This window comes from Vicugna pacos, chromosome 5 (genome assembly GCF_048564905.1).
Source record: "Vicugna pacos chromosome 5, VicPac4, whole genome shotgun sequence".
Lineage (NCBI taxonomy): Eukaryota > Metazoa > Chordata > Mammalia > Artiodactyla > Camelidae > Vicugna > Vicugna pacos.
Genome location: NC_132991.1, coordinates 49,062,110 through 49,087,394, shown reverse-complemented (window position 1 = coordinate 49,087,394; position 25,285 = coordinate 49,062,110). Strand labels below are relative to the sequence as shown.

The 25,285-nt window shown below is 42.1% G+C and overlaps 1 protein-coding gene across 1 annotated transcript in view; it reads left to right on the top strand.

The window, feature by feature from the left end:
• The window catches only part of PDE11A (phosphodiesterase 11A), a 359,091-nt gene that overhangs the window by 316,265 nt on the left and 17,541 nt on the right, over positions 1-25,285 (top strand). Inside the window, exons 16-19 of the mRNA XM_006210208.4 lie at positions 4,209-4,286; positions 9,686-9,749; positions 15,505-15,579; positions 17,921-18,004. Of these exons, the coding sequence (XP_006210270.2) occupies positions 4,209-4,286; positions 9,686-9,749; positions 15,505-15,579; positions 17,921-18,004 (301 nt within the window). The remainder of the gene's footprint in view (positions 1-4,208; positions 4,287-9,685; positions 9,750-15,504; positions 15,580-17,920; positions 18,005-25,285) is intronic.

Genomic DNA, 25,285 nt, shown 5'->3' with positions numbered 1-25,285 from the left:
CTTCTGGTGCCTGCCATGGTACTCGGTCCTGGGTACTTCCTTAGTACAGCAGCTTTCAATGCTGTTACATCTCACAAGGAGGGTCTGCCTCTGCCTCCATATTCTCACAGCATGCAAGGCTATATGGCCCCCAAGGTTCATGCTACACACAGTTTAAGAAGGTTACCTCAGAAGCCAGAACTGGGAGGCTAGGGACCTGGAATCTCCAGTCTACCTAGATCTGCCTACAACTGCCCTGGGACCCTGGGCAAATCACTTCATCTTGAGTTTCTTCATCCATAAATGAGAGAATTACAGCAGACACTTTTTCAAAGTTTCCATATACCTCTAATAGTCTATATTTATAATGAGTATTCAAATTAAACATAGAAATCATTCTATGACTCAGCAATTTTACATAGCTATATGTATGTATATATCGATATATACATGTATATATATTAGAGAGAGAGAGTCAAACTTTGGGATGCCAGAGTAAATAGAACCTATCAAGAAATAGCTATACTTTGGTCAGTGGATAAAAAATAAAATTAGCATGCCACATTTTCCTGAGCTCTATGGAAAGATCCCTCCTGTCCCTCCTTGATCTACCATACTCTAGGGGTAATGGATATTCCTTTTTGTCCTGCTTCAGTGGAACCTAGCTTTCTTATAATATGATGTGAAGCCTATGACTGATTTTGGGTTCAGGTGATTTAAAGACATTTACACCAGCAACTTTAGGTATAGCAATTTTCATCATTGGGGAGTTTATTCTGCTGCTGCTGTTCGGTTGGCATGTCATAGATTTGCAATTATAAAAAAAAAAAAAACAAACTTCTTTCCTATATTGAGTTAGCTGCTTAGGTAATGTGCCTCCACTTGACCTGAAAAATATTGTCTCATCTGTGGAATATCCTCTCAGCAGATGTTCCCGTAGTTATGCAGGAAGAGTCAGACATTGGTTGGGAATGGTATTCCTACATTTCCCACCACTTGCTATGTTGTCCACTTGGTTCAAGTTAGAATCTAGTCTTCAAGAATCTGACAGGGCTTTTCTTCAACAGGTTTTAGGTTTTTTGTTTGTTTGTTTGTTTTTTAATTTTAAGCTCCTCAGCTGGCCACTGTGAAGACCATAGAATAATTAGAATCTAGGTGAAACCAGTGGTGAAGAGATATTTTTTTAAATGAATAGTTTTCTGAAATCATCTTTTTCATTCATTTATCAAGTCAACAGATATTTATCGACCTTCTCGTACATGTCAGGCACTGTTGGAGTCACTGGGGATTCAGGAGTGAACAAAAATGAGCCAGGCCATTGTCCTCATGGAAATTGCATTCTAGTGATTTCTTAGAATAACTTATAGGATTGAAAAGACACCCAGGTGCCTATGGTGACAGGGATGATGACTGACAAGCTCTTTCAGAAAGCCTTCTATGATCTTCCATGACTCTCCAGGCTAAGCCAAGTGCCTTCCTCTGTGCTCCCAGGATACCCTAGGCATGTCTTAGCTACCTGGGGCAGCCATTATCCCAACAGCTTGGGTTTGTATCCCAGCTCTGCCACTCACCAGCTGTAGGCAGTGAACTCAACCCTTCCGAGCTTATTACCTAACAGTAGCTAATCCTTACTGAGCCCCTACTGTGTGCCAGGCACTCCACTAAGTGTTTTACATAAATTCTCTCATTGAATCCTCCCACCAACCCTAACAAGATAGATCTTCTTACTATTACTCTTTACTGATAAGAAAACTGAAGCCCAGCAAGGTTAAATAAAAATAACCTACCCAAGATGAGTCCTGTGGTTAGTAAGTGACAGAACCCAGGAAGTCTACCTCGAACATAGTAAGGACCCAATAACTATTAGCTTCCTCAGGGTGAGGACTAGGGAGAAGCAAGTGAGGTGAGTTATGCAAGTGCGGTGTCAGATCCTGTCTGTATTTAAATTTTTGATATTTTATTCATCATGGACTTTTTTTTATTTATGTTGATTTTTAAAGACATTGCATTAAAATATTATATGTCTTGATTATTGAGTTTGGGTTAATTAAATTTTGTGCCCAAATTGTCTCCCTGTGTCTAATGTCCCCTCACTCTAGTCCCAGTGTCATTAGTACTGTTGTTAGTATCACATTTGAAGGAGGATTACCAATTTATTTGTTGATTGCCTCTGCTAAACTCAGAGATATTTACAAATTGCATCCATGTCTTGTATCCATAAAGCCTAGTAAAGAATTGGCACAGAGTAGGTGTTCAGTAAACATTTTTTGAACCAAACTTTCTGCTCCACAGTTATTCAAAAGAAGACTAATTACCATTCAGGGAGAAGAAAGAAGTAGATGACCTCTTCAATCTCCATGTAATCCTGTTAGTCTCTTGTGCATCACTGTTGGCAGTAATACTATCAGTGTTATTTACATATCAACCATGGCTATTAGGGATTGAGTAGTTACTAGTACCAAACACCGGACACACCTCGAAAATTCTCACCCCAAAGCTGGAAACTGAGGCTCAGCAATGTGGAACCACTTGCCCAGGACAATACAGCTAGTGAGTGACAGCGATAGTAATGTGAAAAAAACATGACTATGGTCAAAAGAAGGGAGTGGGCAAATGAAAAAGATAGTCAAGTTATACAAAGAAAAGTTGTGCATATACCTGCACACCCGAAGCGGGGGGAGCTGGGACTGTGCAGGGCCAGCTCTGCTGAGTGCTGTGAGGTTTTGGGGGGAGATTATCCCACTGTGGTATGGCCTTGACCTGTACCTACTTGAAGGGGCGGATCCAGGACCTGACTTTGTGTCTGAAATAAGGAAGTGAGTCACCTGTCTTCCTGACCAGCCTCCTTTCAGGTAAATGGAGTAGTCCATCTGACCAGATGACAAGAAGTGCATACCACTGGTCAGCTGGCAATGGGAACTTCAGACCAGAAACTGTAGAGCCGGTAGCACTAAGCAGCTCGTCCCTTGTCCCCCGAATTACAGTGGGTCAGCACTAAGTGTCTAGGATCCTACTCTCATTTCCACTATAAATGACCTGGTGGTATTTTCCAAAGTGTATTCCTTAAAACATCAGTGCTATGGAATTCTGTGCTTAAGTAAGGGTAGCTAGGCTTCTTCATCTCAGTATTTCTCCCAGCGTTCAAAAGACTAGTGTGGGTGGTGAATCTCTAAGAAATGTATACACAGGCAGTATTTCTCAGATCCACTTGGCCAGTGGGATCGCAGCACCTTCTAAGATTAACATTTTATGGGATGCACTTTGGGAAAGGGCACTTCAGGATCCTTTAGACAGACTTGTTAGGAAGTGCCAAGAAGGTGAAATGAAACCTTGGGAAATGGTTCTTAAACAACAAAATGGTGATCTTTTTTTTTTCTTTTCTCACTATAAAAATGAAAAGTCATATAACTAGGTTAAAGGAAAGTTTGGAAAATAGGAATAAATCACCCTATTTTCACAACTTGAGATGATTCCCTTCCTATTTTTTCCATATCTATACGTCTGCAAGTGTGTTTCCACACACATGTGTATCCAGCACTTTAAATGTGCACTCTGCTAAATACTTTGCATGTATCATCTCGTTTAGTCCTCACAGTAACTCTATGAGTCAGCAAATACAGTCCCCAAGTTAGAGATGAGGAAATTGAAGCTCAGCGAGGTTAAGTGGCTTTCCAAAGTTGCACAGCAAGGAGGTGACTGAGCCATTGTTCAGTTATTTCTGACTCCGCAGCCTATGTGCTTAAGCACTGAAATGGTGAAATAGTTACTTTCTAACCTCGATAAAAGTGTCCTGAATTTACTACCAGGGAGTTTACCTTATCTTGGATCATCATGCAGCTTAGTTCTATGTTGAAAGATAAAAGAACATTCTGGAACTATTCCTGCTTTGTATGTGTCCTTGCCTCCCTTCTCTGACTTTCAGGAAGTGTCACAGGGCTTCACAGCAAGTAATCCCAAATGCAGGGCCGCACTGTTTTCTGTTTTATGGCTTGATAATCTCCTCTGTTATAAATACATTCAGAAACGATTGTGACTTTTCCTTGAAGCCTCAACATTTTTAAAATAGTGATTTATTTTAATAGCACTTTAGCCTCATGATTTCAAATATTAAGTTACTTGATTGAGGTGGTCTTATATTTTTCCATAAATGTGTTTATGTTACTCCAAAGACTGAGAAATTTCATTCCTGGTGGTTTTTTTTTTTTTTCCTTTCATTTGATTTCATGCAGGAGGAGAACTGAATTCTTCGAACTTGTCAGTAAAGGAGAATATGATTGGAACATCAAAAACCATCGTGATATATTTCGGTAAGAAAAAGCTCTCATGTATGTGTTTCTTCATTATTCGAAGATTTAGCCACGCTCTTCTGACAGCTCTAAGAACACGCAAGTGATTTTTAAAGTAACAAATCTTAGCTTACATTCGAAACGTTCAGAGATTAGTTAAGTAGCTAGAGAAAAGATAGAGAATGCGTCTTTTCATCTTCTTTTATTTTTGCCTCCTCTCCATAAATTTGCCTCCACATTTAGAAAATCGTGTTTGAATTGGTCCCTTTCAGCAAGCCACGGCTTCTTTTTCTAGGGGAGGTGGGCGTCTGAAGTTGGTGGGGAAGAGGGATTTTTGAACCTCTGGAACAGTTACACAGGACAAGCAAAGGAAAGTGGAGAGAGAGTTAAGTTTTGTTTTTCCTTAGAGACCATAGACATTATAGATAGAAAGATTTGGGTGGTGGAAATGAGTCAGTTCTAGACGTTCACAGGACTGCTTCCCAGTTGTTCAGAAAAGACAGCAGCAAGCCATCGTCTTTACGTGGCCCGGTTTAGCCACCCGCAGCCCGTCCAGCGGGTGAGGCGCTATTCCTTTCTCTCATACCCTGTCCTACCGTGGTCCCCGCCTCACCCATCCCCAGACTTTCTGGTGTCTTAGTCCTGTTCCAAAGCTGTCAGTATTTCTGGGAAAGGTTGTGAGGCCAGGATTATGGGCTCAGTGTGTCTGCTCCACAGCCAGGCAGCCCTGGAATCGCCCCCTGCGGGATCCCTGGCCCGCCCCGCCCCGCCCCGCTGCGGGGACCCCGCCTCCAGCCGCAGAACGCGGAGCCCGCCTGCCCCGTCTTCCCCTGCAGCTGACCTCGCTTCTCACTCTCTCAGCAGAGGCCCCTCTCCTTCTCCCCTCTCTGCATTAGTATTTCTCTGTGTTATCTTTATAGACCTTTTCTTCATCCTTCCCAGTGAGACGGCGGGGGGCGGGGGGTGAGGGTGGGAAGGACCCTTTCTCTCTTCAGCACCAGCATCCCAGCCAGCGTCCTATTCCATCCCTCTGCCTCCCCTACCCCTCACCCCTGACCTTGCAGTGTCCATGATACTCTTTTGGCTTTCATTTTCAAAATCGGGTTTTTCCCATCATGAACTTTCTAGACCTAAAAAATATGCTTCCATCTCGTCAGCCAAAAAAAAAAAAATCATTCCTAAAATCTGCCCTCTTCCTCAGGACCAATCACAGTTCTCTCCTTCAATTCCACATTTTGCTCACACTCCTTCTGACTTCTTTACAAGGCAGCTTCTTTCTTTTCAAATCATTTTTCATTCCACAAGTAATGATAGGAATATGCTTTTCTGTAACAAATTAAAACATCACTGATAAACCCCCAGTTCTGTGAGCATCACTCCCCAGTCCCATGCTCTACACAGCTATGCTTGGTTATCAATTCCTTGCCTCTTTCCAGACCATTGCTGGAGCATGTGTGTACCTGTGGGAAGCATACAATTAGTGTAGATTTGTTTGCTTGTTTGTTTTAACATGGATTACATATTTACATAGCAGTCTGAACTTGCTTGTTTATGCAACTGTATCTCTTGGAATTCTTTCCACGTCCATATGCATATCTTCTTTTAATGTTGCATAGTATTCCAAAGTAAGAGTTTACCACATAGTATTCAGCCATTCCTCTACTGAGGACTTGTCCTTGGGAGGGGATCAATGACTTTCAAAAGGAGCAGAAGTCGCATTTCAGCGAGTCCTTTGTCCTCTTCAGCTCCCTTGTTCTCTTCACAGCCCTAATGGCGTTGGCCTTCCCTTTCTTAAAAGCCTCTCGTGCCTTGGCTTCTGCCCAGCCATGCTCTTCTGGGTTTCCTACTTTCTTCTGAGCCTTCCTGTTTGTCCTTCTCCAGCCTTTCCTCCTCCCCACAGCCCCCTAAATGTAACTGTCCCCCAAGGACCCATTTTTGGAATTCTCTTGTTCCTCAGTGTGTCCACAGACAATCCCACAGGGTTTCTGGGGTCTGGCCTCTCTCCTGAGGGCAACTCCTAAAATGCCAGTGTTCGTTCTGCATCTCTACCTGGATGTTTTCCTGCAGAGGTTTTCAAACTTTTTTTGGCAGGGAACCCCATCGGTAAGAAAAATCTAATTTGGAAGCACAGTGTGTAAAACAGAGGTGAGGGGCTCCAGGAACTCTCTCTCCCCCAGGCTCTGCCCTCCCCGCCACTCCACTGCTAGATGACCATATGCAAGGGAGGTGGGGACTCTGGAGGAGCACTGTCTTAGAGGATTTTAAGATAGTAATAAAACCAACTAAAAGTCGGTCTGCTTTTTATCATCACCATGTGCCTGCAATCTAAACAACGTCAGTGACGAGACACTCTTCCCCGAGGAAAGTCTTTTGTTGGTATAAATTCTAAACAATCACTGAGGGTGCTGTGGAGCATCAAGATAATTGATGTGAAAGCTTCACGTTAGCACATTACTACTTATCCTTCCATCGTGCATGTACGGTCTCTGTAGGTGAACTCCAAGAGCGCCCAGTTATTCCGTCGGCCCCTGGCATGGGTGGGCTGGGGATACACTTTCAAGAGTAAGTTCTTAATGGTTTGGAACCTTTTGCACTCGACTGGGATGCAGTTTGTGTCTCCAGCCTCTGGGAAGCCACCTTTCAGCTTTTACACAGTCTGCTCAGAATAAACAACGATAGCACGGTGATGGTAAAGACGAAGAGACGGAAGTTGAGTTACTTCAGTTCTGTCCTATATTGACATTTGGGGTCTGTATTTGTGTTTAAAATTGAAAACAGTGAAACAGAGTGCAGTTTGTTAAGCACAAAATTTAGTTTGTACCTGTGCTCTTCTACAGAATTTGAATATATTGTTTAAATTAAGATTTATTTCTTTTGAGTTGCAAGAGGTTTTAAAACTAGAGAAAAAAATCAAGAAAATATCAAGAGAGAATGACTGAAATAGCGTTGGCGTGTGATGGAGGAAGGCACGGTAACGGTGATCTGTGCGAGTCTCGGATGCTCCAGGTGCACACCGTTCTCTCCCCGCCCCACGGAGGACAGAAAGGGTCGAGCCCTCCTCATTCCAGACCATTCATTCCTTCAGTTGCACTGAGCAGAGTGCAGCACCTAACTGTAAATTGGACTGGAGTTATGTGGACCTCAAGACTCAAACAGTTGCTATAAACTAACCCCCTCCTCTCTTACTCTAGAGAAGGCCTTTCCAGTACAGAGGCTTGATCTAAAAGCTAAGGTCAAACTGCTCATTCACCTCCTTCTGTCCTTTCTTTGTAAGCCCCCACCCTGATCCTTGCCTTTCCATCCCCTGCCCTTTTTTATTTTAGGCCCTTATCAATTTATGCTCTCCTACTGGTCTCTATGCTTCCATTCTCTCTTCCTTCAAACTCTTTCCACCTCTACCACCTAAAGTTCTCTCCTTGAAGCTCTGGCCAAGTCCCTCCTGAGCCCTTAATCGACTCCCCAACGCCAGTGGATAAAGGTTTCAGACACTCCACCGTCCTCCCTCCCAGCCTTTCTCTTCCTTCTCTGTGTGGACTTTCTGCTCCACTGTATAGTATTCATTGACAGTAGAGACATTTCTGTCAGACTGTATGGATCCCAATCTAACTTTGATACCTCCTTGCTGTGTAACCTTGGCAAGCTACCTGACCTCTCTGATCCAGGAATGCAAAACACTATCTGCTTTGTAAAGTGGAGGTAATAATAGTATCCCTACTTCATATAGAGGTATCATCCACCCAGTAACGCCTGTTCAATAAATGGTAACTCTTAGAATTCTCGTCATCTGAGCATGTAGCACATACTCAAAAAACTTGTTAATTGACTGGTTAATGTTGATATGAATTTGAAAAGTAAGCTTCAAATTATCAAGCGGATGGAACTTAAGTTATGGTACAAATAGGCCACCTCGCAGAGACTATTTCCTGTCCTGGAGAAAGACTAGAAAGTCCAATGCATCATCTACAGTCTTGTCGCCCTCAGGTATCAGCAGAACCTAAAATGAATAGCACTGGGAGTGCAGCAAGAGGGGCTGTGGTAGCTTTGTGATGGGCACAGAATCCTGAGTCCTTTACCCGCTTTGGGCGCGTTCCTTAATCACTCCCTGCTTCCATCAGCCTCTCTGTAAAATAGGAGTAACAGAACCTTGTGGTGAGAAGTCATCTGGTTAGTAGTTAGTGAGCAGGTAGCCGGTACGCACTTAGTGCAGAGGCAGGCGCGCGTGAGCGCTGTCGAAGGGCTTCTCACAGACGGTCAAATGTGAAGAACAGACTGACGCGTCTCTGCATCCTGCTTAGCACCCGGCGTCTGGAGTTAGGCGCTGCCTGCCTCCGAGAGGGCTGCTCACGCTGGCGCTGCCTGGTTGTGCTTTCAATGACCTATTGTTGTTATCTGCTGGTCTGCCTTGTTCCCCGGAGGGATTTCCTGGGGAAGTTACACAAACCCCACTACCAGCTAGGCCTGCTCTGCCATCTGGGAAGCAGACACGTCTCCAGGGCATTTGAATCCAGCAGGGTATGAAACGTTAACACCTGACATCAGGACGGCCCTCTGACCTTTAGCAACACACCCCTTTCTTCCGAAAGGAGTTAGACAAGATGTGGTTTCCCAGCTCAGATCCTTCATTCCTTTTCATCACATGCTGCTGGGTTTAGTACAGAGAAAGCAGATTTTAGACAAAGAGTGTTGCCTGATTTTTCCCATTCCCATCACATCCAATTAGAAGCATCAGAGCTGTCTATGATTCGAATTTGCTTTTTATATCCATGATTCAGTGTGGATTCTAGGCAAGCCAAGAGAAATCTGATTCAGATCTTTCCTGTGCTATTTGCTGTGCCAGAATTAATGAAAGCTGTAGCTGAATATGTTTCTTCTTCATAATACGTATAAAACATGGTTGCAGCCAGGTAGTAAACTGGAGTGAAACCGTGTGGCTCTCCTGCGTAAATCTTAGCTCCGATGAAATTGCAGGAGCCCCTAACGGGACATGCAGCTCGCCTCTTTGGTGTGGGTTTTACTCCATCCCCATCAGTCAGTGAGACATTGGTAAATAGGTTCATCAGCTACGTATATAGTATTATATACGGATTCCCTTGCTGAGAGTTAAAAATAAAAAGCCGTGTCCATTACACATTATTTTCAGCAGAGCTTGCTTGGTTCAGGTATAGAGAAAGCAGCGCTTTACTTTCCTTGATCTGCCGCAGACAAAACAAAAGGGCCACCGAGAGTGTGAGCTTTGTCTTCCTAAGCCGTGTGGCCACATGAAGGAGATGCTAAACATGGGGCTACAAACAGTGCTTCCCTTGTTGAAAAGATGTGAGCTGGCCTCAGTCCCGTTTTATTTATTTATGTAGCTAGGATGGGTTTGTTTAGGAATGCAACAAAAGATTATTCAGGCTGTTTTGTTTGGTTCTGTTTTTCAGATCAATGTTAATGACAGCCTGTGACCTTGGAGCCGTGACCAAACCGTGGGAGATCTCGAGACAGGCGAGTGGTGATTAATGGCAGGGCTCAGCAGAGGAGGGACTGGGGGGAGGGGGGGCAGTATTCCCAGAGCCCTGTCGACCAGGCACTGAAACCCCAGTCAATTTGCATCAGTATTAACGTGGTGTAAAAAATAGCGGGAGGCTGAGGCAAGACGTAGTTTATTGCCCGGCCTTTCTTTATCTCGCTTCCACTGAGAAATAATATTCCTGTCTCTGTAAGGGTATTTTTTTTTAACGCACTAAATTCAAATAACACTTTGACCATTTCTTAGGGCAGGAGTTTCAAACATAGTGTTTTTGAATAGGTAGCCATGTTTTAGCACAAGGTCGTTTTTCACATCAGAGGGAAAAAAAAAAGAAGTACAAAGGAAATTCTATTTTTCCTTAAAGTCTATTTAGAGATCTAAGGGCTCTTTGGCCAAAATATGCAATATCTAATTAAATTTGTACCAAAAATTTAATGTCTTTACCACCCGTATGATTTCACTGCCCAAAAGTTCTAGAGCAGGAATAGTTTTTAATCCTTAACTACCCGAGTCAAGATCCTTGATTACTTTGATAGTATTTGGTTAATAGCTCCAAGTTTTATGAGGCACCTAGTGGGTGGGCTGTGGGGTCTAAAATGGTAACTTGCTATCTTAAGACAACATTTTAGGGAAAATCAGATACTCGTATATAACAATAAAAAACTAATATTTATTAACTAAGTAACTAATATTAAATGACCACTTTGTAAGTATTATATCATTTAATCTTCAAACTCCCCCTCCCCTCTCCACCGAGCAGGTAGAGTTACTGTAGTGGGCTGAATGATGCCCACCCAAAGACATCAGGTCCTAATCCCTGGAGCTTGTAAATGTTACCTTAGAAGGAAAAAGGGTCTTTGCAGATGTGATTAAGTTAAGGACCATCATTGTCATCATCATAATTATCCTGGATTATCCAAGTAGGCCCTAAATTCAATCACGAGTGTCCTTATGAGAGAGAGGCACAGGGAGATCGCACATTCAGGAGAGGAGGAGGCGATGTAAAGACAAGGCAGAGACTGAAGTGAGGTGGCCACAGACAAAGGGATGCTGGCAGCCACCGGAAACTGGAAGAGGCAAACTGCAGATTGTCCCCCTGGGTCCTCCAGAGGGAACAGGACCCAGTCAATGACAGTAATTTCTGTTCAGTTAACTGATGGTGAACTCCTGGCCTCCAGAACTATAAGAAAATACATTTCTGTTGTTTGCAGCCACCCTTTATAGTAACTTACAGCAGCCCTAGGAAACTGATGCAGTGATTACTCCTATTTCACAAAATGGGAAAATTGAGACTTAGGAAGGATAAGTAGCCGGAGGTCATACAGCTAGAAAGTAGTGGAGCTGGGGGTGCAAATCCTAGCAGATTAGGCTTCATAGCCTTTACTCTTAACCGTGTTTTATGCTTTCTTACACAAGAGGCACCAATTAGCATTTTTAAATAAGACAAGCGTGTTGGCAGAATGGGCTATGTTATCACTAAGCTCAAAATCTCAGTGGCTTAAACCAGCTTGTCACTCAAGGGTTGGCTGGTTCCCCTTTGTCCTAGTGCTGGGCTTTGGCTGAAGGAGCAGCCACTACCTGGACCATTCAAGCTAGACCCGGGTGCGTCTTGCACTGGCAGTTAAATGCCACCCCCCCACCCCAGCAATTGTCACCAGACCCCACCCAACCAGGAAGTGCCATCCTCCCATGTGCCCAGAAAATAGAAAGCCAAAATGCGATTCATTCTCCTTCCTGCAGGCAAAATATGCTCATCCTCTCCCCAAGGGAGATGACCCAAATATCCCATCAGTCGTGGTATCAAGCTCCAAGTCCAGGATCTCTAGGCAACATGTGCTAGTCCCTACATCAGGTCTGGATGCAAATTAAAAACCTACACACATTCAAAATGCAGCCTGTAACACACACCCACACCACAAAATACTCATTAGGACACTTCCTTTCAGAAAGGGAAGAGATGGCAACACTTGGTTTTTTTTCTTCCTTATATTCCTTATCAGAAACAAAGACTGTAGCATCCATCCATCTTCCTCTCTCATGAGTTAGTTCCTAGTACTTTCAGCCTAACAGGTGCCCTTGAGAGAATCACGTTAGTTAAATTATTTCTCTGGACCATTTTGCCTAACTGAGAGGATGTCGTGTGTGCCAGCTAATTCATTCAGAGCTTTTAACTACGTGTGTACTGGGCACATCTTCGAGTTGATTCTTGCTGCCAAACTGAGTCTTGATGGGCCTCTGTCATTCAAAACATATCTCGATTTTTATTCTCACAGTTTGGGGTTAAGTAGCAGCTTCATGTTCTGTCCCTACAAGACCTTGAATTTGTGACTTTCTCTCTTCCCTTTCATTCCTGGTTGTATACCGGCTGACCCTTTTCTGAGCTCACTTCTTATAACACCTAGCAAAACAGTCACTAGCAACCATCACATGCTATTGTTTTCCAATCTTCTTCCCCTAAGGCTATACATTCATTAGATACATTATTTGCTGTATTTCCATTTGAAGTAGACAAAATATTTTGCCACTTGTAACACAGTCATCATCCTTATAGCTTCTAACAAATGTTCCCTCTCTATTTTACACTTTGCCCCCAAGCCAATGCCACATATATTTAGGGTCTTTTCCTTTTTCTTTCCTTCCTTTCCTTTTTCCCTTCCTTCCTTTCTGTAACAGCAGCACCTTACTTCCATACCAATTTTTGTGTTAGTCGAGGACAAGCTAGGCTTTGCTGCAGTAACAAATACATTCTCAGATTTGAGCTGCTTAACACAAATAAAAGTTGATGTCTTGCTCATATCACAGTTCAGTGCAGATGGTGCAGTTTTCCTGTAGACTCTTGGCCAATAAATAGCTCTCTTGCAATGGAGCCTTGGTTTTCCTTTTAGTGTAACGTACTTGAAGTTGCATGAAGCAGGTGACAGTGAAGGATTTGTGGGGTTGTGTAGCTTATTTCTACGTCTCTGCTTACCCCTCCCTTCCCCAGTGTGGGGAGGCCTCCCTCACAGTGAAGTGTGGGAATACACTGTGGAGAAGATGTAGGTGGCTCTTTTAGGTAAGGTGTAGTCCTGGGAGCGGCCCCTATGATAGGGCTGGGAGGGGTGGACTAGTGGAAAGTAGGGGGGCTGGGGGAAAAGCAGAAGACTGGAAAGGGAGTGTGTGAGGGATGATGTGCCAGGGCCTTCAGAAGCCCCAGTGAAATGCACGTCACAACTGAAGGAGCAGCAGCCCACGTGGGAACCAGAAAGTGACAGGACAAAGTACTTGAAAGGAAAAAAGTTTCTGCATTGAGATTATAGACCAAAGAGGCCCAACAGCCATGTGCACATGATATAAATATTGTTTCACATATATATGTAATATAACATAAATATATTATATCACTGACATAAATATTATTTTATTTTTAGGATTTGAAACTTCTGCTGATCAGTGCAGAAACTCATGAGGTCAGGGAAATAAAATAAATGACTAAAACACAAAACTACCTTTTTCCAGTTGTTTTCATCAGACATCTTGTCACAGCTCTAAACTGTAGCTCTCTTTTGTATTTGTCTCCAGATTAAACAGGTTAGGTATTTTCAAAAACATACTTGTATGATTTTAGGAAACAGTTGGACAAAAACAATAGAAGCTTCTTTTAAATATATGTATTTCCAATTTCCTGGATGTTGGGTTTTTTTTTTAATTCCTTTTCAAAATGTTTTTTCACTGGTGTCTGTTTCACTTTTCCTTCCTCACATGCATGACTCTAAGCCTGTGGGTTTCCCCAGTGATCCCCCAAGGTCTGATTAGCATCTCAATTTCCTGCTTTAATAAACAATTCAATCAGGAGCCACTTAATGGTCCTGATTGGGTTTTTAAGTACAAATGAAACACTGGTACCAGTTGAGCTGTGAAAGAAGCACAGGGGAGATACCCTAGACCACTTTGGAAAGACCAAGGACAGGATTTTGTTTTAATTCGCTTTCCAGGGGCTGCTGACCTCCGCAGGACTCCCACCTTGAGGTGACCTGATGTGCACACGTGCATTCTTTAGTGCTAAAGACCCACCTCAGAGCAGTCTGAGGGAGAGTTCAGGGAACTGAATAATGAGGCCAGGTCCTTAGGGAACCATTTCTTCTTTAAAAGGAAGGCCAGAGACCAAAGAGAGAGACCTGGAATGCTAACGTAAAAGGCAGTGGCAGAGAGAGAGAGAGAAGTGAGTCAGGTCCTAGAAAAACTGAGTCAGTTCTGACTAGTTTTATGCTGTTGAATTTTTCAAATGTTTAAAATCTGAACTGACTATTCTATTTCTTAATAAAGGACTGCATATTTGCTACTTTCAGATGTGTGTGTATTTGGTATTGTTTTTAGCTTTTATCAATGGTTACGATTGATGCTTGACAAAATCTCTTGAGAGATACTCTTAGGTAAATTATCTTGATTCTCTGCACTTGACCAAAATTAAATGCTAAAGCCTTTGCCAGACCGAAGAACCTCGTCTTTATGAGTCTGGAATAGGGAACAATTAGTCTGGGGATCCAGATCTTCTTGCTATCAAGTAGTCTGGGATTTGTTTTCTGATCTTCCAGTATTTCATAAATCCAGCTAGTTCATGCCAGAAACATCCTAGATGCACAGCATAATGTTGTGGGAAATACCTGTCCAGCACTTTTCTGTTACACAGTTGGCTTCCCTTAAAGCTATGCTTAGAAGCACAGAGCTTGGGAAGAAAAAAAAAAAAACCTCTTTAAGGGGATGGGTATAGCTCAGTGGTAGAGCATGCGCTTAGCATGCATGAAGTCCTGGGTTCAATCCCCAGTACCTCCATTAAAAAAAAAAAATCTCTTTAAGCTTGATTGTGATCAGTAGCTTCTGATCATCCACACTGATGGATGAAAACTGGAAAAATATAGATCCTTAAATTGGAAAACTCTTTATGGTGTTAGGTAGAACAGCCATTCCATTGTGGATGTACCAATGAGAACCTCCCATAAATGAACACTCTTAGTACATCAGTTGAAACAGCCTGAAGACCAAATCACACTCTTCAAACTATATCACAGCACACTCTAAAAGTCTGGTATGAACAGTGAATCTAGCATCAGTCCTGCCACTTGACAAATTGCTACAGTAAGAAGCAAAAGAGGTGCCCTGGGGTTGTCCCCTCCATGGTGCACACAAATCTTGGTACCTTGAAGTCGCTAAGGAGTTTATGTGATGGCAAGACGAAACCAAGCTAAAATAAAAGTATGCAACAAATTAAAGAATTTACATAGAAACAACCAAAACTTGGCTGATTATTATTACAAATATATTATAAAACATCAATTATTATTAGGTTATTATTTGCTTCATTTTGCTGCATAAGAATGTTTCCTACTTTGAAGGTAGCAGCCCTGTGGCTCTTCCAGAATATGGAAGCTATACTGTCAGAGATCATCTATTGCCATGCATCTAACAATACACTGCAACTGTACGCCAACCCTATTTCAATATAAATAAATAAATACATACATACATACATACATACATACATACATAAATTGCACAAATTCTTCTGATTAAAAGTAAATCAGTTTCATTGATTAAATCCTGTAATACCTTCAAACACAAAAAGTTAATGTACTTCCTCGTAAGTTTTTAAATGATTGTCTTGAACATAACGACCACACATGTAAGCCAGAAATAACTTCTGAGTCTCATGATAAATTACACATAACCACAAACTAAAATATTTCTACGTTTCAGGTGGCTGAACTTGTGACCAGTGAGTTCTTTGAACAAGGAGATCGGGAGAGAGCAGAACTCAAACTCACTCCGTCAGTAAGTTCATCCTTTTCTTTTGATGGATTTCCTCTTTTGAAGGACATTTTCAGAAATAATTCCCAACCACACTTTGAAAATGGGAAAGACTGAGAATAGATTTAAGGAAGCACTCCTGAAAGTTTCAAACTTTAATTAAACTTAGATGCTAAACCCTCTTATTCCCAGGTTTCTGATTAAGAGAGCTGATCTACTTAACAAGGATTTGCTGCGCTCCCACAGTGGGACAAGTAGGCACAAGGGAGGATTGCAGAGTGGCATTTGAATAACTCAGAACCCTAGGCTGGTGTTTCAGATGTGGTCGATGGCTACTTTGGAACAAAAATACAGAAAAAAATTAAAGTCAAGCTGTCCAGGCTTGAGGAGCTAGAACAGGCAGCCGCAGTAAATAATGGATATTCTGGATTTTACTTTCCAATTTTGGACTTTCCAAAATCCCAAAAGCAAAGCATTTCAAATCTCTGTTTTCTTTCTTGCAAAATGAAAATTTGCACCTGGGGAACCAGTTGCTGCTGATTGAAATGCTGTTTGTATTGGATTCGTCTCTTCAATTAATATTTGAGATGCTTACTGTAGGCTAAGGATGATGCTGTTTTCACTCATCAGGAGACAAAGACATAAATGCCTCAATCATCCCCACAAGGGGAAGCGGCCTCTTTATTCTTATGAATGGGTAGCTAGAAACATGTCACCTGGCGACTCTAAGACTGGTATAGAGTATTTTAAAGCCTGCACAGCACAGGAGATTCAGTGAGGCTCAAGGAAAGTATCAGTTGTCAAGAATGTCTTTTTCTGAGGATTCAAATCAGCTCAGTTTGGGACACTTGGAGGTATTTATAGGATCTTCAAGTTCTGAAACATCTTTCTTTGCTGACGTTTAAAAACAAGGGAAAGCAGCAGAAACAGCTCCTCACTTAGGCAGTTTCACCTGCCTGGAGTCAGCACTCACGGCCTTACTGATTGTGACTGTTCTTAATTTGCTGCTTACCCTTGAAAGGTCAGGAGACTACATAGATTAAAAACACCCATCAATTATTACAGTTTCCAAAGCAACATCTACTCATGCTGTTTGCAAAACATCCCTTTGTTCTTTTCTGGTGATGTCACCAAATTTGGTTGTAAAAGTAAGACACTAAATTAGGATACATAGCTAGTGTGTAAAATGTAGTACAGCCCAAATTTCTGTCAGCTGTACATATATCTATTTTCAAATGAAGGCTTTTCCCATCTTTAACAAACTGTTTCAGAGGCATCTTCCAAAGGGTTTGCAGTGCAGCGATCCCACAGGTCATTTAATTAAAGGAAAAAAATATGAGTCAATTGCCGGCCCCGGCGAGCTGGCACTAAGTGGCGTGACACTGGGAACTTTGGAGCCTTAGGTAAGGGGTTTTCTGAAGACATAAAGGAAATTAATTTTGTGGTGGAAACATAGCTGTAAGTGCTGCTGTCTCCCCACGAAAGCCCATTAACACGGCTGATGACCATCTCCCGGGAGAGATCTGGTTGCTGTGGCAGGGTATCCCTCGTGAGTCCTTCTCCAGAGATGCCTGGAAGCACATGCCCCCAGATCTGACACCTGCTTGTGTTCATTATTCCTCGATATTTAGGAATAAAATTTTCCAAGAGCCCTTTCAGGTGTCATAGTCCCAAAGGGCATCAGAGTAACTTCATGAAGATGAAGGTTAACATGGGCCACAGCCAGATTAATACTGGAAGCAGTGAGTCAGTTAATAGAACATGCTCGTAACACTTTCAAGTATCATTATAACATTAAGTTTTATTAAAGACTGGAGATAAGAATGGGGACCCCCCAATCACCCATCCAATGATAGATAAAAATTTAGGAATTTATTAATGACAGAATGTTACTGAAAAACACAGAACTGTCAAACCAACACCCCACCCTGAAAAAATAATATAAATAGTTCTTATTTTAAATGAAATTGCTTTTAAGGATCTTTTCCAAGCTATCCCACCCTATCACTGTAAAAGTTAAAACCTGCACTATTTTTGTGGCAATAAAATAAAACATTTCCCCTTCCTTTGACTTGCACCCAATTCTGAGTGACCTGATGACTTTAGTGGCAGTTACCTATATCTGAAGACAGATTTTGGCCCCGAGGAGTTGCGAATTTAAATAAATTCACTGACAAATCTCATAAAAAGAGGTGAAAATACTTTACTTCTCATCATAGATAAAGGACAAGAAAGTATGTGCAAAGATTTATGGTGACTTGTGAAGAGTTCTGTTTGTAAAAACCGTATCATTGTGGCAGTGTTTGACAAAGCACTGATAAAAGACTCTGGTGTAATAAAGCAATGTTCTCTTCCCCCATTCTAGGCTATTTTTGATCGGAACCGGAAGGATGAGCTGCCTCGGTTGCAACTGGAGTGGATTGATAGCATCTGCATGCCTCTGTATCAGGTACTCATGGTTTGGGAGGGTCCACGTGTTCTGACCCAGCCAGGAAAGAGGAGCGAACGCACCGCACTTTGAGAAGGATTAGTTTTAGAGCATCCTTCCCGGGTGTGTATGTTGCCAAATGCCAGTGGCTGCTTATTTTTTCTCAGATTTCTGATCATCCCCCTGGGAAGTGTTGGTACTAGGAGGCCAGAGACCTGAGTTCTCCTTGTAGGTCATAATCTCCCTGGGCTTCAACTCCCTCCTCTATAAAACAGGGATAATAATATTTTATCTCAGTAGTTCTCAAATTGTGCCCCATGGAATGCAAGTACCCAGCCCTAGCCTAACGGGTATCTTTTCAAAAAGAGCTCTCAGGTCCAAAAATTAGGGAACCTCTGTGCACAATAAAATACTGAAGGCTTGGAGAAGCTCTTCAGGAAAGAGGTTGGACCTTGATTAATTCTGAATTTTTCAAACATTAGGCCATGGAAATCTCTTTCAGTTTTTTGGTTTGTCTTTTACTCTTATTGGTATCATTTGAGACACAAGAGTTCCACGAAACATGGTTTTCTGCTCTGACTCCATGGTCTGGGCCATGGGGTTTTGAAAGGTACCTTCCATCTTAAACCTCTGCCTCTGTCTGAGCCACATGTGACACGTGGCAGACACTGAACACTGAGCAAGACGCACCAACATGTCCTAGCTCTGCTGCGCGTGTTCGGGACCCTGCTCCTGGAAAAGAGACCAGTGTCATCAGCTTTGCATGTTCACACTCCACTTTTTGAGTAGGATTAGGGCTGATATCAGTTAACACTCACAGTTTAGTGTACATTGGCTTTTAATTCTACTTCTAAGCATTTGCTTTCATGTGTAAAACCTGGCGAGTTCTTTACCCCCTACCTACCTCAATCAGACTGAGCTGCTTTTTTAACTTCAAAGTGAGAAACACATGCAGGGAAAGCCAAACGGCTTTATTTCTCACTCTGTGTAACTCCATTAAAAACACAGGACTGTTTTTTAAGGACCTCACAACCATTAAGTTTCAGGCGTATCTACTACTTTGCAGCACTTTTAGGAACTGCTGAGCCCTGTCACATTACTCTAAAAAAAAAAATAAAAATAAAAAACCTAGAACACTGTCTTGAAGATAGAAATGTAATTTCTTAATGGCTATAAACAACAATAGTAAATTATTTTTTGTTTTATATTATGCATTAAATACATGATAGCATAAAATCAGACAAGTAAATCTTTAAAAGAATCTAAAATAGATCCTTTTAGTTTGACATGGGACATAATGCTCTTTTATTTAATAATGAAAGATTGGGTGAAAAATCAAGAATGATGTCTACTTTATTGTAAGAGCATCCTCAATTCTCTTTTCTTCCCATCTGCTTCTCCCATCCTCCCTCCTCTGGTGTCTCTGAATAAGCTGGGTCCCCATGTGGAAGGCTCACTGCTGTTGGGTCAGATGTATCTGGCTTTGCTAAATTGACCTTGACTATTTACGTTGGATTATTTTTTAACATTATTCACTTTCCTGTGCACACTTAGGAAATAAATGAGACGAATTCTTGCAATTAGTAAATTCCTTTTACTGTGGGTAAAGCTTACGAGGATGAAGACATGTATTTGTGGGGCTGATAAATTTTTGGTATTAGTCTGCAAAGCCACTTTGGAATGAACCCACATCCCTTCCTATGTGATAAGTAATAGTAAATGCTGGAAAGGACTCTTCTATGCTTTTCCATGCTAACTTAAATGTTTCATTACTGATTCACAATCCTGTGGGCTTATTTTTATATGTCCCATTAAATACTTTGAAATCTTCAGGTTAAAAAGGAAGTTACTTGAATTTAAAATGAAAATAGCTGTTTCCAGAATTTAGAGAGTAATATCACCACATCATTGCTGATTTTTTCCCATCTGTTTTGCTTTATTATTGATCTGTGACATTAGATACACCTGCTATTTTTATCCACAGGAAACTGACATATAGAAAGTTTAGGTGACACTCACATCAAATGAGATTGTGTCCCACTCATCTGTGACCTTGGTTTTGGTGTAGTGACCTTTCTACAGTCTCACTTTCTCTCTGCTGGACATTCTCTCACAATCTTTTCTTATTAAACTAACTGAAGAAAGTCGTGGCATCTGGGGATGTGGAAGGAGCTGTTTGTAAAAGCTTATCTTCATACCTGCTGCTGTCTTCTCAGCAAACGAAGCATGAAAATCACACCCTTTTTGAAACTCCTTCTCATCACTTTTTTTTTAAAAACTCACGGGTTTCGCTTGTAAATTCTTTATGATAATTTATATATATTGTAGATTTATATAATTTTGAAACCAACACTTCAAAAAGCCCTCAAACTGAAACCTTGTAGGGTGACTTTAAATGTATCGCTTCTCGGCCTTTTGGCTAAGATCAAGGATAAATGTCCTCCATGAGCGTCCCTATCGTGTCCCTCCTCGAACAGTTGTGTGTTTTTCCTCCTGTAACCGGATAATCTCACCTTCCCACCGGTGCTGCAGAACTGACATGGAATCAGCCAGAGGGCAGGAACTGCCATTGGTGCCAAGTCACCAAGGCCTGAGGAAATGACTCACCAAGCAAGGAAGGTCCCTGATGCGACACTGGTCACTGAGGCAAAATGTCTTCAGGAACTCAGGTTGTTGCCGAAAAGTCACTTTAGCGTTTTTAACATGAACATACAATAACAGCCTGAAAAGATAGAGGCAAGTAGGAAAGCATGCAGGTGGCAGGCGTCCTGAGCTATGAGACACAACACTGTCTGCATTATGGAGCATAAGAATCCAGTGTGGCTTTGCTAAGTCAACCTGGGCAGAGGGAAAAAGAAAAAGAACAGTACCTGTGAGGCCAAAAAATGTCCTTTTAATGGCCAGCGCCCTGCCCCCAAGGTGGAGCAGGTCTGGGTGACAAGAAACGTCACGTAGAGCCTGAAACAAACAGATACGTACTTAGCGATCAGCAATCTCCTTGCAGGGGCAGCCGAGTGAGAGATGCAGTCCAGCGAAGGTAGAAGCCAACCAAAGGCACACCATGGCTGGATTCTGCAGGAGGGGCGGCACAGGACGAGGCAGGGAGGGTGCAGGAGGGTGGAGATGCAGCTGGGCTGCAGATACAAGTACGGTGTGAGTACAGCTTTTTTACTTCATTGACTGTCACTGTCTCACTTCCTGGTTTTGAGAGGGTTGTACTCTGTCAAAATAGATCAAGCACTTTCCCACTTTCGCTCTGGTTTGCTGAGTTTAGTCTCCCCTCCAAGCAAAGGGTACATTATTAATACTCTCTGGTGCCTGAAAGGCTATTTATTTGTGTGCCTAGGTGGGAACCCACAAAAACCCCGGTACATTTTAGATGCCCGTTGCATTTAAAATTGAAACTCTTATCTCTGGGACAACTTCAATTTCCAGTCAATTTGTGTTGAGGGAAAGCAATGAGACTCCTCTCACCCGCCAAAATCTATTCAATAGGAAGTTTCTTAAGTAATCTACTGATTGACTGAAAATGACTGAAGGAAAATATATAAATATATCTAATAAAGCAATGGGGAGGGAAGGAACAAGCAGAGAACAGTCCCAGATCTGTGGATGGTTATATAGTAGGGAGATGTGACGTGCTTATATGCATATGTTTGTATGCGAGTATATAATTCTCCAGAACTTGCTCATCTTTTTAATCTTATCCTTCCAAACTTTTCCTTAAAAAAATAGAAAATGGCCCTAACAGGCAGAAGTCATGATTTATCTGTGACAGCATTTTAATCAGGAAGCATATAGGAAGCCCAGAGTGGGCAGGGAACCATCCAAGCGTGTTCCCCAAGAGAAGACTAAAGCCCTGGTTAGTTAGCTCTGTCCTAGCGGGGTATCTCGGAGGAATACATTGACATCTGATTCCAGCGCTTTCTGCTGTCTTTGCACCCTGCTGGGGATCCATTAGCCTGCTGCTCAGCATCTTTGGAGGAAGAAAAAAACAGAAAGAACTAAGGGAAAAAAAAAGAAACCAAGACACCATCAAACTTTGAAGTCATTGCTGCACCAGCCTTAGGGACAAACAGAAAACCTGGTGTGGCAGCACCACACTGAGCCTCTCTCTGCAATAGCAGCCTAAGTTTTTGCCCTTTTATTTTCATTCTTAACTTAATCAAACCTCAGTGCACCTAGAATTTCCATGATGCACGGAGGCATTATAAATCTTCTGTTTGTTAAGGATTGAGGGATTTAATGTTTTAATGACCATAATCTGATGTTTAGCTCTTGATTTTGGAGTATTTGACAGATAATGCAGAAGGGCTTGACCTGGACAGACTCTAGCCAGAATAATTCTCTCTCTCCATTAAAAGGAGAATTTGGCAAGAGTGTTGCCTCCTAATAAAAGTGTCATGGGGTTTCTGCAACAGGCAGGGCTTCTAATGTCATGATGACTGTAACTTTTGACTTTTTTTCTGCCTTTAGTTGTAATGGTTGTTTTGGAATATGTATTCCACCTGATTCAGTTATTAATATGCTCTCTGAAAAGAAGGGAGGAAAAATCTTTGAGATACAGTTGAAATTGTAGAAACTGGGAGTTAGAATTGATAAACTGGAAAAGAGGAAGTAAGTCGCTACTCCAAGACAGTTTTTCTGAGTACCAATAAAAGTACTTCAGAAACAACTCAGTGTTCCCCAGATGGTTCATGTTTTGTGTTCAATTTTTGAAAAAGAGAAAAAGTAATGAGCTACAGAGTGACTAGTTAGAATATAACATCATCTTCTCTTGAGAGACTATGAGGAATGGAATGTGGGCAGAGAGAGGAACAATTTCATCACGTACTTTAAAAAAATAGGATACCACTCAAATTGGTTTCCTGTAAGTGTTTTCTCTATGACATTCAGTATTCCTGTGAATGAGAGAAAGAAATAGTTGAGGCTAATTTATTTGTCCTTACAAAGCGGGGACATATATGGAATGACATCATATGTGACTCCAAAAACTCAGGAAGAAAGAAAGAAGGGGTAAGAGTGAGGGAGGGAAGAAAATCACTTCCTGTATTGTCTATAATTTAACTACCGGGCTCCACATTTTCCTGGTGATGAGTGGGGTTGTTCAGGGACTGGTGCCTAAACTTGACAATTAAAGTATCTCAAGTTCTTCTGGATAAAACAAGTCTTTGGAAGACTAAAATGTGAACTGTTCCCAGTCAGAACCACTCCTTCTCCCCAGCTGACATCTAGGTGCCAGGCAAGCTCACCTGTCCTTGTACCTGTTCTGTAACTGGGGGCAGAAGGACCTGAGAGCACCTGCTGCCTGTGGGGTGATGCCGGGCTGCCCTCCGGGACTGTGGTGTGGGTGTGATGAGCACTCTGTGCAGGGCCTGACCACTGGCTCTGGCTGCCGCAGACCCTGGTCCTTGGAGTAGCCTCTCACAGCAAACCACCACCGGCTTCTTGGTTCCGTCTCAGCAGCTAGGTCTCTGCCATCGGCTTAGCCCCTGGGGGACGCGTGTGGACTCCCGGCTACTTTCTCTTCACTCTATTGTCCACAAAAAAACAAAAAACAAACTTGCTCAGTCCTAATATGCCACCTGGGTAATGCCAGCTTGTTCTAGGGAAGTTCTGTCATTTTCTTGAATTAAGCTCTGAAATTCAAGAGACAAGCCTTCCCCTTGCTCCCAGGATTGGACCCCGACCCTGCAAGGAAGGCAGAGCCAGAACACTCACTTCTGATCTCATTCTTCCCCCTCCTCACCCTCTTTCTGTCTCTCTCTCTCCTCCCTCTTTCTCTCCTCTCCTCTCTCCTTACTCCCTCCAACCCTCCCCCCTTTCTCTAACACCCACAGTGGAACGTCTCTGAATTTCCTTTTCCTTGTCTGATGGGAACTACCTGTATATGGTCTCCTCTGCATTCCCCACGCCAGAGCTTTGTAGTAAAGCCTGAAGCTCTGATTTAACCAGGCTTGGTTCTTAAGAGATAAAGAAGAGTTCTGGAATTTAGAAATCCCCTTCCTCACCACATAAAGCTAGCACTGAGAGTTATTCTCTGTCAAAGCTGGATGATGACAGTTTGCTGTTTCTAGATGGGAACCACCATTCGCCTGAAGGAGGCAAGTCTACTGAGCTCATGGGCATCTCGACTGAAGCAGAAGGAAAATACATGGGTTTAATATTTTCAAAATATTATTGTTGTCACATATGCTACACCCAAATCTAAGTGCTAATAGTAAAACCTGTTCAAAATGTTCTATGGACTATTAGTCAAATATACAAATGAAGGGAAATATTAACACTCAAAAGTGTCAGTTTTACGTAATTTATAGACCCCTCCATGACAACTTGTCTTCCAAACTTTTGCCAAAATGATCTTCCATTTTAAAAGAAATTGGATCACAGCATTCTCCTGCTTAAAAAGCTCAGGTTTCTTCCACCACCTGTAAGATACTGTCCAGATTCCTGGGGTTAACCCTCTCATCCTGAGGCCCTCGCTGCCTCTTGGTCTCATCTCCCATCACCTGAGAACCATTTGCTCCGAAGCACAGGACCTACTAACCCTTTTGTCCATCTTCCTTTGCCTACACCTCCCTCCCTCTTCTATCTGCCTGGAAGAGGGCGCCCAAATTGTCACGTTCTCTGTAAAACCTTTATCACCCTCCCCAACATTTCTGCGGCACATTGCTCATCTCTTCATAACCACACATAACACTCTGTATTGTGACTATCTTTCTGTCTGTCTGTCTTTTCTGTCTCTCTTCCCTGTTAGACTAGTCTCTTGGGACCATCATATTCCTGGTACCCAGAACAGTGCCCAGCATGTTCAAACTGCTGTTTGTTGAATAAATGAATGAAGAAACAGGGAGTGAGTGATAGGATCAGTACCACAGAATTAATAAGCAGTGGGATGTACGAAGTTGGGCTATAATGTCATTTAAAATTATCATCTATAAATACATAAAACCTTTCAGCATAATGTGCACTGTTATATTCCTGCCCATAATCTAAAGTATATGGCCTATGATATCTTTTTAGAAAGCGGTTTAGTTCTCATCATGGTTGAATTGGCCCTTAATTCTAATGCAAAAAGACCAGTTTATAGTCATGAATTTTTCAAGGCTTTGACTTTTTCAACTAGGAAATCTGTGAAATTTTCTTTGATCTGACATTGGCAAAAAATATGGTCTTCTACTTCTTTTAATATTTAAATTAATATGGAGAACTAGCACATATACACAGACTCTGAGAAATTATGTATGGTATACATATGATTTCAAGAGATTACAATACAATAAAACACTAAATTATCATGAT